Below are 13,669 nucleotides of genomic sequence, written 5' to 3' on the forward strand. Positions count from 1 at the left end.
ATGTGGTGTATATGGACTTTCAGAAGGCTTTTGACAAGGTCCCACACAAGAGATTAGTGTGCAAAGTTCAAGCACATGAGATTGGGGGTAGTGTGCTAACGTGGATTGAGAACTGGTTGTCAGACAGGAAGCAAAGAGGAGGAGTGAATGGGTACTTTTCAGAATGGCAGGCAGTGACTAGTGGGGTACCGCAAGGTTCTGTGCTGGGGCCCCAGCTGTTTACATTGTACATTAATGATTTAGACGAGGGGATTAAATGTAGTATCTCCAAATTTGCGGATGACACGAAGTTGGGTGGTAGTGTGAGCTGCGAGGAGGATGCTATGAGGCTGCAGAGTGACTTGGATAGGTTAGGTGAGTAGGCAAATGCATGGCAGATGAAGTATAATGTGGATAAATGTGAGGTTATCCACCTTGGTGGTAAAAACAGAGAGACAAATTATTATCTGAATGGTGACAGATTAGGAAAAGGGGAGGTGCAACGAGACCTAGGTGTCATGGTGCATCAGTCATTGAAGGTTGGCATGCAGGTGCAGCAGGCGGTTAAGAAAGCAAATGGCATGTTGGCCTTCATAGCGAGGGGATTTGAGTACAGGGGCAGGGAGGTGTTACTACAGTTGTACAGGGCCTTGGTGAGGCCACACCTGGAGTATTGTGTACAGTTTTGCTCTCCTAACTTGAGGAAGGACGTTCTTGCTATTGAGGGAGTGCAGCGAAGGTTCACCAGACTGATTCCCGGGATGGCGGGACTGACATATCAAGAAAGACTGGATCAATTTGGCCTGTATTCACTGGAGTTCAGAAGAATGAGAGGGGACCTCATAGAAACGTTTAAAATTCTGACGGGGTTAGACAGGTTAGATGCAGGAAGAATGTTCCCAATGTTGGGGAAGTCCAGAACCAGGGGTCACAGTCTAAGGATAAGGGGTAAGCCATTTAGGACCGAGATGAGGAAAAACTTCTTCACCCAGAGAGTGGTGAACCTGTGGAATTCTCTACCACAGAAAGTTGTTGAGGCCAATTCATTAAATATATTCAAAAGGGAGTTAGATGTAGTGCTTACTACTAGGGGAATCAAGGGGTATGGCGAGAAAGCAGGAATGGGGTACTGAAGTTGCATGTTCAGCCATGAACTCATTGAATGGCGGTGCAGGCTAGAAGGACCGAATGGCCTACTCCTGCACCTATTTTCTATGTTTCTATGTTCAGTGAGTTGGCCACACCGCAGGTAAAGGTTACACAGGCAGATAGGGAATGCGTGACCATCAGGCAGAGCAGTGGAAGGAAGATAGTGCAAGGGTCCCCTGCGGTCACCCCCCTCCAAAACAGATACACCGTTTTGGGTACTGTTGGGGGAGATGACTCATCAGGGGAAGGCAGCAGCAGCCAAGTTATATGGCACCGTGGGTGGCTTTGCTGCACAGGAGATCAGAAAAAAGAGTGGGAGAGGGGACTCTGTTGTAAGAGAAATAGAGAGGCGTTTCTGCGGCCGCAATCGAGACTCCAGGATGACATGTTGCCTCCCTGGTGCAAGGGTCAAGGATGTCTTAGAGTGGCTGCAGGGCATTCTGGAGGGGGTGGATGAGCAGCCAGTTGTCGTGGTGCATATAGGTACCAACGATATACGTAAAAAATGAGATGAAGTCTTACAAGCTGAATTTAGGGAGCTAGGAGTTAAATTAAAAAGTAGGATCTCAAAGGTAGTAATTTCAGGATTGCTACCAATGCCACTTGCTAATCAGTGTAGGAATGGCAGGATAATTAAGATGAATACGTGGTTTGAGGAGTGGTGCAAGAGGGAGGGATTCAAATTCCTGGGACATTGGAACCGGTTCTGGGGGAGGTGGGACCAGTACAAAGTGGATGGTCTGCACCTGGGCAGGACTGGAACCAATGTCCTAGGGGGAGTGTTTACAAGTGCTGTTGGGGAGGGTTCAAACTAATATGGCAGGGGGATGGGAATCTATGCAGGGAGACAGAGGGAAGTAAAATAGGAGCAGAAGCAAAAGGTAGAAAGGAGATAAGGAAAAGTGGAGGGCAGAGAAATCAAAGGCAAAAATCAAAAAGGGCCACATTGCAACATAATTCTAAAAGGACAAAGAGTGTTAAAAAAATAAGCCTGAAGGCTCTGTGTCTCAATGCGAGGAGCAATACTAATAAGGTGGATGAATTGACTGCGCAGATAGCTGTTAACATAGAAACATAGAAAATAGGTGCATGAGCAGGCCATTCAGCCCTTCTAGCCTGCACCGCCATTCAATGAGTTCATGGCTGAACATGAAACTTCAGTACCCCCTTCCTGCTTTCTCGCCATAACCCTTGATCCCCCGAGTATTAAGGACTTCATCTAACTCCCTTTTGAATATATTTAGTGAATTGGCCTCAACTACTTTCTGTGGTAGAGAATTCCACAGGTTTACCACTCTCTGGGTGAAGAAGTTTCTCCTAATCTCGGTCCTAAGTGGCTTACCCCTTATCCTCAGACTGTGACCCCTGGTCCTGGACTTCCCCAACATTGGGAACATTCTTCCTGCATCTAACCTGTCTAAACCCGTCAGAATTTTAAACGTTTCCATGAGGTCCCCTCTCATTCTTCTGAACTCCAGTGAATACAAGCCCAGTTGATCCAGTCTTTCTTGATAGGTCAGTCCCACCATCCCGGGAATTAGTCTGGTGAATCTTCACTGCACTCCCTCAATAGCACGAATATCCTTCCTCAAGTTAGGAGACCAAAACTGTACACAATAACGGATATGATGTAATTGGCATTAAAGAGACATGGCTCCAAGGTGACCATGGCTGGGAACTCAACATCCAGGGGTATTCAATATTCAGGAAGGATAGACAGAAAGGAAATGGAGGTGGAGTAGCGTTGCTGGTTAAAGAGGAGATCAATGCAATAGTAAGAAAGGACATTGGCTTCGATGATGTGGAATCTGCATGGGTAGAGCTGCGGAACATTAAAGGGCAGAAAACGCTAATGGGAGTTGTGTACCGACCACCAAACAGTAGTAGTGAGGTTGGGGATGGCATCAAACAGGAAATTAGGGATGTGTGCAATAAAGTTACAGCGGTTATCATGGGTGACTTTAATCTACATATAGATTGTGCTAACCAAACTGGTAGCAATACAATGGAGGAGGATTTCCTGGAGTCGATAAGGGATGGTTTTCTAGACCAACATGTCGAGGAACCAACTAGTGAGCTGGCCATCCCATACTGGATTTTGTGTAATGAGAGAGGATTAATTAGCAATCTTGTTGTGCAAGGCCCCTTGGGGAAGAGTGGCCATAACATGATTGAATTCTTCATTAAGATGGAGAGTGACACAGTTAATTCAGAGACTAGGTTCCTGAACTTAAAGAAAGGTAACTTCGATGGGATGATAGACTGGCGAATGATACTTAAAGGGTTGACGGTGGATAGGCAATGGCAGACATTTAAGGATCACATGGATGAACTTGAACAATTGTACATCCCTGTCTGGCGTAAAAATAAAACGGGGAAGATGGCTCAACCGTGGCTAACAAGGGAAATTAGGAATAGTGTTAAATCCAAGGAAGAGGCATATTAATTGGCTAGAAAAAGCAGTAAACCTGAGGACTGGGAGAAAATTAGGATTCAGCAGAAGAGGACAAAGGGTTTCATTAGGAGGGGGAAAATTGAATATGAGAGTAAGCTTGCAGGGAACATAAAAACTGACTGCAAAAGCTTCTACAGATATGTGTAGAGAAAAAGATTAGTGAAGACAAATGTAGGTCCCTTGCAGTCAGAATTAGGTGAATTTATAATGGGGAACAAAGAAATGGCAGACCAATTGAACAAATACTTTGGTTCTGTCTTCACTAAGGAAGAGACAAATAACCTTCCGGAAATACTAGGGGTCCGAGGGTCTAGCGAGAAGGAGGAACTGAAGGAAATCCTTATTAGTCAGGAAATTGTGTTAGGGAAATTGATGGGATTGCAGCCGATAAATCTCCAGGGCCTGATAGTCTGCATCCCAGAGTACTTAAGGAAGTGTCCCTAGAAATAGTGGATGCATTGGTGATCATTTTCCAACATTCTATAGACTCTGGATCAGTTCCTATGGATTGGAGGGTAGCTAATGCAATCCCACTTTTTAAAAAAGGAGGGAGAGAGAAAACGGGGAATTATAGACCGGTTAGCCTGACATCAGTCGTGGGGAAAATGTTGGAATCAATTATTAAAGATGTAATAGCAGCGCATTTGGAAAGCAGTGACAGGATCGGTCCAAGTCAGCATGTATTTATGAAAGGGAAATCATGCTTGACAAATCTTCTGGAATTTTTTGATGATGTAACTAGTAGAGTGGACAAGGGAGAACCAGTGGATATGGTGTATTTGGACTTTCAAAAGGCTTTTGACAAGGTCCCACACAAGCGATTAGTGTGCAAAATTAAAGCACATGGTAGTGGGGGTAATGTATTGATGTGGACAGAGAACTGGTTGGTAGATAGGAAGCAAAGAGTAGAAATAAACGGGTCTTTTTCAGAATGCAGGCAGTGAATACTGGGGTACTGCAAGGTTCAGTGCTGGGACCCCAGCTATTTACAATATACATTCATGATTTAGACAAAGGAATTGAATGTAATATCTCCAAGTTTGCAGATGACACTAAGCTGGGTGGTAGTGTGAGCTGTGAGAAGGATGCTAAGAAGCTGCAGGGTGACTTGGACAGGTTAGGTGAGTGGGCAAATGCATGGGAGATGCAGTATAATGTAGATAAATGTGAGGTTAGCCACTATGGTGGCAAAAACAGGAAGGCAGAATATTATCTGAATGGTGGCTGATTGGGAAAAGGGGAGGTGCAACGAGACCTGGGTGCCATGATACCTCAGTCATTGAAAGCTGGCATGCAGGTACAGCAGGCGGTGAAGGCGGCAAATGGCATGTTGGCCTTCATAGCGAGAGGATTTGAGTATAGGAGCAGGGAGGTCTTACTGCAGTTGTACAGGGCCTTGGTGAGGCCACACATTGAATATTGTGTACAGTTTTGGTCTCCTAATCTGAGGAAGGACTTTCTTGCTATTGAGGGAGTGCAGCGAAGGTTCACCAGACTGATTCCTGGGATGGCAGGACTGACATACGAAGAAAGACTGGATCAACTAGGCTTATATTCACTGAAATTTAGAAAAATGAGAGGGGATCTCATAGAAGCATGTAAAATTGTGACGGGATTGGACAGGTTAGAGGCAGGAAGAATGTTCCCGATGTTGTGGAAATCCAGAACCAGGGGACACAGTCTAAGGACAAGGGGTAAGCCATTTAGGACTGAGATGAGGAGAAACTTCTTCACTCAGAGAATTGTGAACCTGTGGAATTCTTTACCACAGAAAGTTGTTGAGGCCAGTTCGTTAGATATATTCAAAAGTGAGTTAGATGTGACCTTTATGGCTAAAGAGATCAAGGGGTATGGAGAGAAAGCAGGAATGGGGTACTGAAGTTGCCTGATCAGCCATGATCATATTGAATGGTGGTGCAGGCTCGAAGGGCTGAATGGCCTACTCCTGCACCTATTTTCTATGTTTTTATGTAAACAAACTGGCTCCACAAAAGAGGCGAGAGATAGGATAACACTGAAAGACAGGAAGACAGGGGTTACAGGAATGCGAAGAATAGTCGAGATTTCCACAGCCTGGGAGGGGTAGAAAGAACAGCAAAGAGATAAAAAAACAGTGGTAAGATTTGCAAAACGAGAATGCAAGAAAAAAACTTGCAAGCTATATAAAGGACAACATTAAAAGTTGCTACAAGTATATTAACAAAGAGGGTAATTGAGAATAAGGAAATGGCAGTTGTGCTAATGAATTGCCTTGTATCTGTCTTCATAGTAGAAGAGGATAAACTACCAACAGCACCTTTAACGTATTGAAACGTCCCAAGGTGGTTCACAGGAGTATTATACGATAAAATTTGACACCGAGCCGCATAAGTAGAAATTAGCGCAGGTGATCAAAAGCTTGGTCAAAGAGGTATGTTTTAAAGAGCGGCTTGAAGGAGAAAAGAGAGGTGGAGAGGCGGAGAGATTCAGGAAGGAAGTTCCAGAGCTTGGGGCCCAGGTAACAGAAGGTGCAGCCACCAATGGTTGAGCGATTATAATCAGGGTTGCTCTGGAGGGCAGAATTAGAGGATACCAGAGATACAAGGAAAAATAAAACTAAATCATGGGGAGGAACTTACTAGATTTAATAAATAAAAAATGGGTAATGGAGCAAATAATGAGACAGAAAACGGACAAACCTCCAGCTCCGATGGGCTGAATCCTAACTCCCCAAAACAGGTGGGTAGGGTTGTGTCAGAGGTTAAAATGCAAAAATCTTCGCAGGAACTCAACCTGCCTCGGACCCGCCCACTTCCGTTTTTCACGGAGGCGGGATGAGGGGCGGATGACCAATCCACTCACAGGAAGCAGGTTAGTTATTTAAATATTATAATGAGGCTGCCTGCCATCATTTTAACTGTCATTCTGTTTTTAATTCATTTCTAGGAAACCCAGCAGGTGCAAGGAGTCGAGAGGGTCGGTGCCTTTCCAGCACAGTTTGTGGGCCAGGAATGGGAGTATAATGGTAATGTCACTGGACTAGTAATCCCGAGGCCTAGACTCATGATCCAGAGACATGAGTTCAAATCCCACAAGGGCAGCTGGGGAATTTAAATTCAGTTAATTAAATAAATCTGGAATAAATAGCTAGTATCGGTAATGGTGACCATGGAACCACCGGATTGTTGTTAAAAACCCATCTGGTTCACTCATGCCCTTTTGGGAAGGAAATCTGCCGCCCTTACCCAGTCTGGCCTATATGTGACTCCAGACCCACAGCAATGTGGTTGACTCTTAACTGCCCTCTGAAATGGCCCAGTGAGACACTCAGTTGTACACAACTGTTATGAAAAACAATAATAATAATAATAAAACCGGACGGATCAACCTCAGCAATGGCTACGGACATGACCACTGCATGCACACCCAGCCCAGTCGACCCTACAAAGTCCTTCTCACCAACATCTGGACCAAACACGTGCCAAAATTCGGAGAGCTCTCTCACAAACTAGTCAAGCAACAGCCTGACATCGTCATACTCACAGAATCATACCTTTCAGCCTATGTCCCAGACTCCTCCATCACCAGCAGGGAATGGCCCTGGGAGTCCTCAACATTAACTCCGGACCCCATAATGTCTCATGGCTTCAGGTCAAGCATGGGCAAGGAGACCTCCTACCGCCCTCCCTCACCTGATGAACACCACTTGGAAAGAAGCATTGAGGGTAGCAAGGGTACAGAATGTACTCTGGGTGGGGGACTTCAACGCCCATCATCACGAGTGACTCAGTAACACTACTACTGGCCAGTCCTGAAGGACATAGCTGCCAGACTGGGCCTGCAGCAGGTGATGAGAGAACCAACACGAGGGAATAACCTACTTGATCTTGTCCACACCAATCCATCTGTCAATGACAGCATTGGTAGCAGTGACCACCGCACAGTCCATGTGGAGACGAAATCCCATCTTCACACTGAGGGCACCATCCATCATATTATGTGGCACTACCACCGTACGAAATAGATAGATTCAGAACAGACCTAGCAGTTCAAAACTGGGCATCCATGAGGCGCTGTGGGCCATCAGCAGCAGAATTGTATTCCACCACAACCTGTAACCTCATGGCACGCATATCCCTCACTCTACCATTACCATCAAGCCAGGGGACCAACCCTGGTTCAATGAGGAGTGTAGAAGAGCATGCCAGGAGCAGCACCAGGTTTAACTAAAATGCGATGCCAACCTGGGGAAGTTGCAACACAGGACTACATGCATGCTAAACAATGGAAGCAGCATGCTATAGACAGGGCTAAGTGATCCCACAACCAACCAATCAGATCAAAGCTCTGCAGTCCTGCCAGTTGTGAATGGCAGTAGACAATTAAACAACTGACGGGAGGAGGAGGCTCCATGAATATCCCCATCCGCAATGATGGCGGACCCAGCACGTGAATGCAAAAGACAAGGCCGAAGCGTTTGCAACCCTCTTCACCCAGAAGTGCCAAGTGGATGATCCATATCGGCCTCCTCCTGAGGTCCCCACCATCACAGAAGCCAGTCTTCAGCCAATTCGATTCACTCCACGTGATGTCAAGAAATGGCTGAGCGCACTGGATACAACAAAGACTATGGGCCCCGACAACATGCCGGCTATTGTGCTGAAGACTTGTGCTCCAGAACTAGGTGTGCCTCTAGCCAAGCTGTTCCAGTACAGCTACAGCACTGGCATCTACCCAACAAGGTGGAAAACTGCCCCACTATGTCCTGTCCACAAAAAGAAGGACAAATCAATCCGACCAATTACCGCCCCATCAGCCCACTCTCAATCATCAGCAAAGTGACGGAAGGTGTCATCACAATGCTGTCAAGCGGCACAGACTCACCAATAAATCCTGAAGGACAGGATAAATTTTCACTTACACTTAGAAAAACACGGATTAATCACGGACAGTCAGCACGGATTTGTTAAGGGAAGGTCATGTCTGACTAACTTGATTGAATTTTTCGTGGAGGTAACCGGGAGGATCGATGAAGGCAGTGTATATGGATTTTAGCAAAGCTTTTGATAAGGTCCCACATGGCAGATTGGTCACAAAAGTAAAAGCCCATGGAATTCAGGGCAAAGTGACAAGTTGGATCCAAAATTGGCTCGGAGGCAGGAAGCAAAGGGTAATGGTTGATGGGAATTTTTGCGACTGGAAGGATGTTTCCAGTGGGATTCCGCAGGGCTCAGTACTAGGTCCCTTGCTTTTTGTGATATACATCAATGATCTAGACTTGAATATATGGGGTATGATAAAGAAGTTTGCAGATGATACTAAAATCAGCTGTGTGGTTGATAATGAAGAAGAAAGCTACGGATTGCAGGAAGATATCAATCAACTTCCTGCAGAGGATTGGATAACTAACAGAAAATAGAGAGTTGGGATAAATAGTTCATTCTCTGGTTGGCAACCGGTAACTAGTGGGGTGCCGCAGGGTTCAGTGCTGGGACCCCAACTATTTACAATCTATATTAACGACTTGGAAGAAGGGACTGAGTGTAACGTAGCCAACTTTGCTGACGATACAAAGATGGGATGAAAAGCAATGTGTGAGGACACAAATCTGCAAAAGGACATAGACAGGCTAAGTGAGTGGGCAAAAATTTGGCAGATAGAGTATAATATTGGAAAGTGTGAGGTTATGCACTTTGGCAGAAAAAAAATCAAATGGAGAAAGATTGCAAAGTGCTGCAGTACAGCAGGACCTGGGGGTACTTGTGCATGAAACACAAAAGGATAGTATGCAGGTACAGCAAGTGATCAGGAGGGCCAATGGAATCTTGGCCTTTATTGCAAAGGGGATGGAGTATAAAATCAGGGAAGTCTTGCTACAGTTATACAGGGTATTGGTGAGGCCACACCTGGAATACTGCATGCAGTTTTGGTTTCCATAGTTACGAAAGGTTATACTTGCTTTGGAGCAAGGTTCAGAGAAGGTTCACTAGGTTGATTCCAGAGATGAGGGGGTTGACTTATGAGGAAAGGTTGAGTACGTTGGGCCTCTACTCATTGGAATTCAGAAGAATGAGAGGTGATCTTATCGAAATGTATAAGATTATGAGGGGGCTTGACAATGCGGATGCAGAGAGGATATTTCCACTGATAAGGGAGACTAGAACTAGAGGGTACGATCTTAGAATAAGGGGCCGCCCATTTAAAACTGAGATGAAGAGAAATTTCTTCTCTCAGAGGGTTGTAAATCTGTGAATTCGCTGCCTCAGAGAACTATGGAAGCTGGGACATTGAATAAATTTAAGACAGAAATGGACAGTTTCTTAACCAATAAGTTCATTGGATATATATCCAATGATACAGTTCATTGGATATATTCAAGAGGGAGTTAGATATGGCCCTTACAGCTAAACGGATCAAGGGGTATGGAGAGAGGAGAGAAAGCAGGAAAGGGGTACTGAGGTGAATGATCAGCCATGATGCAGGCTCGAAGGGCCGAATGGCCTACTCCTGCACCTATTTTCTATGTTTCTATAAGGGAATAAGTGGGGAATAAGTGATTATGGGGAGCGGGAAGGGAAGTGGACCTGAGTCCATGATCGGATCAGCCACGATCATATTAAATGGTGGAGCAGGCTCGAGGGGCCGTATGGCCTACTCCTGCTCCTATTTCTTATGTTCTTATGTTCTTCTGTAACTGGTCAGAACGGCAGAACAAATGGAATTTAATCCAGAAAAGTGTGACGTAATGCATTTTGGGAGGGCTAACAAGGAAAGGGAATACACATTAAAGGGTTGGATACTGAGAAGTGTAGAGGAACAAAAGGACCTTGGAGTGCATATCCACAGATCCCTGAAAGTAGCAGGCCAGGTAGGTAAGGTGGTTAAGAAGACATATGGAATGCTTGCCTTTATTAACCAAGGCATAGAATATAAGAGCAGGGGGGGTTATGCTTGAACTGTATAAAACACTGGTTAGGCCACAGCTGGAGTACTGTGTGCAGTTCTAGTCATTGCATTACAGGAAGGACGTGATTGCACTGGAGAGGGTATAGAGGAGATGTACAAGGATGTTGCCGGGAGTGGAGAATCTAAGCTATGAGGATAGATTAGATAGGCTGGATTTGTTTTCCTTGGAATAGAGGAGGCTGAGGGGAGACCTCATTGAGGTGTATAAAATTATGAGGGGCCTAGATATAGTGGATAGGAAAGGGCCTATTTCCCTTAGCAGAGGGGTCAACAACCAGGGGACATAAATTTAAAGTCATTGGTAGAAGGTTTAGATGGGATTTGAGGGAAAATTTCTTCATGCAGTGGGTTGTGGGGTTCAGGAATTCACTGCCTGAAAGGGTGGTAGAGGCAGAAACCTCACCACATTTAAAAGTACTTGGATGTGTACCTGAAGCACCGTAACCTGCAGGGTTATGGACCTAGAGCTGGAAAGTGGGATTAGGCTGGATAGCCTCTTGTTGGCCGGCACAGACACGATGGGCCGAAATGACCTCCTTCCGTGCTGTAAACTTCAATGATTCTATGATAACCTGCTCACTGATACCCAGTTTGGGTTCCGCCGTGGCCCACCCAGTGGAGCTGATCGAGTGTGGTCAGTGCTTCGATGCTGGGAATGTTGGCCTGAGCGAGAACACTGATATTGGTGCGTCTGTCCTCCCAGTGGATTTGCAGGACCTTGTGTAGTATTTCTCCAGCGCTTTGAGGTGTCTACTGTATATGGTCCACGTCCCTGAGCCATAAAGGAGGGGCGGGTATCACTACTGCCCTGTAGACCATAAGCTTGGTGACAGATTTGAGGTCCTGGTCTTCAAACATTCTCTTCCTCAGGCGACCGAAGATTGCGCTCGCACACTGGAGGCAGTGTTGGACTTCGTCGTCGAATTGTGCCCTTGCTGAAAGTAGGCTCCCGAGGTATAGAAAATGGTCCACGTTGTCCAAGGCCGCGCCATGGATTTTAATGACTGGGGTCAGTGCTATGCCGAGACTCCCAAAGCAAGCGCTCTACTCGGAACTCCTACACAGCAAGCGAGCCTCAGGTGGGCAGAGGAAACGTTTCAAGGACACCCTCAAAGCCTCCTTGATAATGTGCAACATCCCCACTGATGCCTGGGAATCCCTGGCCCAAGACTGCCCAAAATGGAGGAAGAGCATCTGGGAGGGCGCTGAGCACCTCGAGTCTCGTCGCCGAGAGTATGCAGAAACCAAGCGCAGGCAGCGGAAGGAGCGTGCGGCAAACCAGACTCCCCAACCACCCCTTTCCTTCAACCACTGTCTGTCCCACCTGTGACAGAGATTGTAATTCCCATATTGGACTGTTCAGTCACCTGAGAACTCACTTTTAGAATGAAAGCAAGTCTTCCTCGATTCCAAGGGACTACCTATGATGATGATGATGGGTTCCGCCTGTACCACTCGGCTCCAGACCGCATTACAGCCTTGGTCCAAACATAGAGTTGGAAATATATTGCTGTTCCTTCATCGTCACTGGGTCAAATCTTGGAACTCCCTCCCTAACAGCACAATGGGAGTACATTCACCACACGGACTGCAGTGATTCAAGAAGGCAGCTCACCACCACCTTCACAAGGGCAATTAGGGGTGGGCAATAAATGCCAGCCTTGCCAGCGATGCCCACATCCCATGAACGAAAAAAAAAGGAGCTGGAATGTTTACTTCAGGCCCAACACGCTTCACAGTAAAACCCCCTCAATCACCATCTTCTGCTGCCAACTACATCAGACCCCACTGACCACCATCGGACCCCCCTGCGATCGTTACCCCCTGTGATTGGGACAGCCCATGATCTCTCAACTACACCTACCTCCTCTTGGAGACTGCGGCCTTGTGAAGTAGGCTTTCTGCCCGAAAGGCCTCCACCTGTCAATCAGGCTGCCTGTGGGTGGGAACCCATCGGAATTGTTTGGAAAGGAGCCCTGAATTGCAGGACATTCGGGGAACCCGTTCTTCATGGTTTCCACCCTCACCACAGCTCCCCCGCCTCATCCCCGCACAGAACTCGCCTCCAGGCTAAAAATCCAGGCCGATGTTTTCCACCTGAGCAAATTGTAGTTGCTTTAGTCATTATCTTCCACAACTCTCTTGATTCAGGAATTGGCCCCTTGGATTGGACAATTACCAATGTCACTTCCTGATTTAAGAAGGGTAGGAGAGAGAAAGTGGAAAATGATAGACCTATTCGTCTAACGTGTGTCGTGGGGAAGTTAATAGATTCTGTTATTGGGGACAGAGTGGCTGAACACTTGGACAAATGTGAGCTCATCGGAGAAAGCCAGCATGGATTTATAAAGGACGAGTCATGTCTGACTAACCCAGTTGATTTTTTGACGAGATCACTAACGTGGTAGATAAGGGAGTGTGTGTGAATGTTATTTATATGGACTTACATAAGGCATTCGATTAGGTTCATTGGCTGTAATGCATTTTGAGATATCCTGTGAAAGGCACTATATAAATGCAAGTACATCCTTCTTTTGAGTAGGGTTTGAATAGCTGTTTCCTAAATGCAAATGCTAACCAGCCACATGTCCGAATCAATCGATACTGGCCCCGATTTTAACCTGGTTCTGTGAGAGTGGCCTGGACAAGCATTCTCAAGGCACAGAGAAATTGATATATCCAGACCCCGTCTCCTGCCCAAATCCAGCGCAAACCACTCCCCACGATCTCGCTCACTCACCAACTACACCTACCTCCTCTCGGAGACGGTGGCCCTGTGAAGTAGGCTTTCTGCCCGAAAGGCCTCCACCTGTCAATCAGGCTGCCAGAGGGTGGGAGCCCAACAGAATTGTTTTGAAAGGAGCCCTGAATTGCAGGACATTCGGGGAACCCGTTCTTCAGGGTTTCCCACCATCACTACAGCTCCCCCCGCACCCCCACCCTCGCACAGAACTCACCTCCAGGCTAAAAATCCAGGCCGATGGTTTGCACTTGCAAACCCGGCACGATCCACTGCTTGGTCAGGGGTTGGGAGCAGAAATTCGGGCAGCAGGAGGCCACCACCAGGGACCCTGCTGTGACACCATCGGAGCCCGATCCCCATCTTCAAAGTAGGCCCCACGGGCTAGAGGCAGGTGTGCT

At 46.5% G+C, this 13,669-nt stretch overlaps 1 protein-coding gene across 1 annotated transcript in view; it reads right to left on the reverse strand.

The window, feature by feature from the left end:
- Nucleotides 1-12,540, reverse strand: part of LOC139233529 (vasoactive intestinal polypeptide receptor-like) — a 98,282-nt gene extending 85,742 nt beyond the window's left edge. The window contains exons 1-3 of the mRNA XM_070863928.1: nucleotides 12,393-12,540; nucleotides 8,368-8,455; nucleotides 5,564-5,597 (exon numbers count right to left, since the gene is read on the reverse strand). Of these exons, the coding sequence (XP_070720029.1) occupies nucleotides 5,564-5,597; nucleotides 8,368-8,455; nucleotides 12,393-12,540 (270 nt within the window). The remainder of the gene's footprint in view (nucleotides 1-5,563; nucleotides 5,598-8,367; nucleotides 8,456-12,392) is intronic.
- Nucleotides 12,541-13,669: the final 1,129 nt, after the last annotated feature.

The sequence above is a fragment of the Pristiophorus japonicus genome, chromosome 21 (genome assembly GCF_044704955.1).
Source record: "Pristiophorus japonicus isolate sPriJap1 chromosome 21, sPriJap1.hap1, whole genome shotgun sequence".
Classification (NCBI taxonomy): Eukaryota; Metazoa; Chordata; class Chondrichthyes; family Pristiophoridae; genus Pristiophorus; species Pristiophorus japonicus.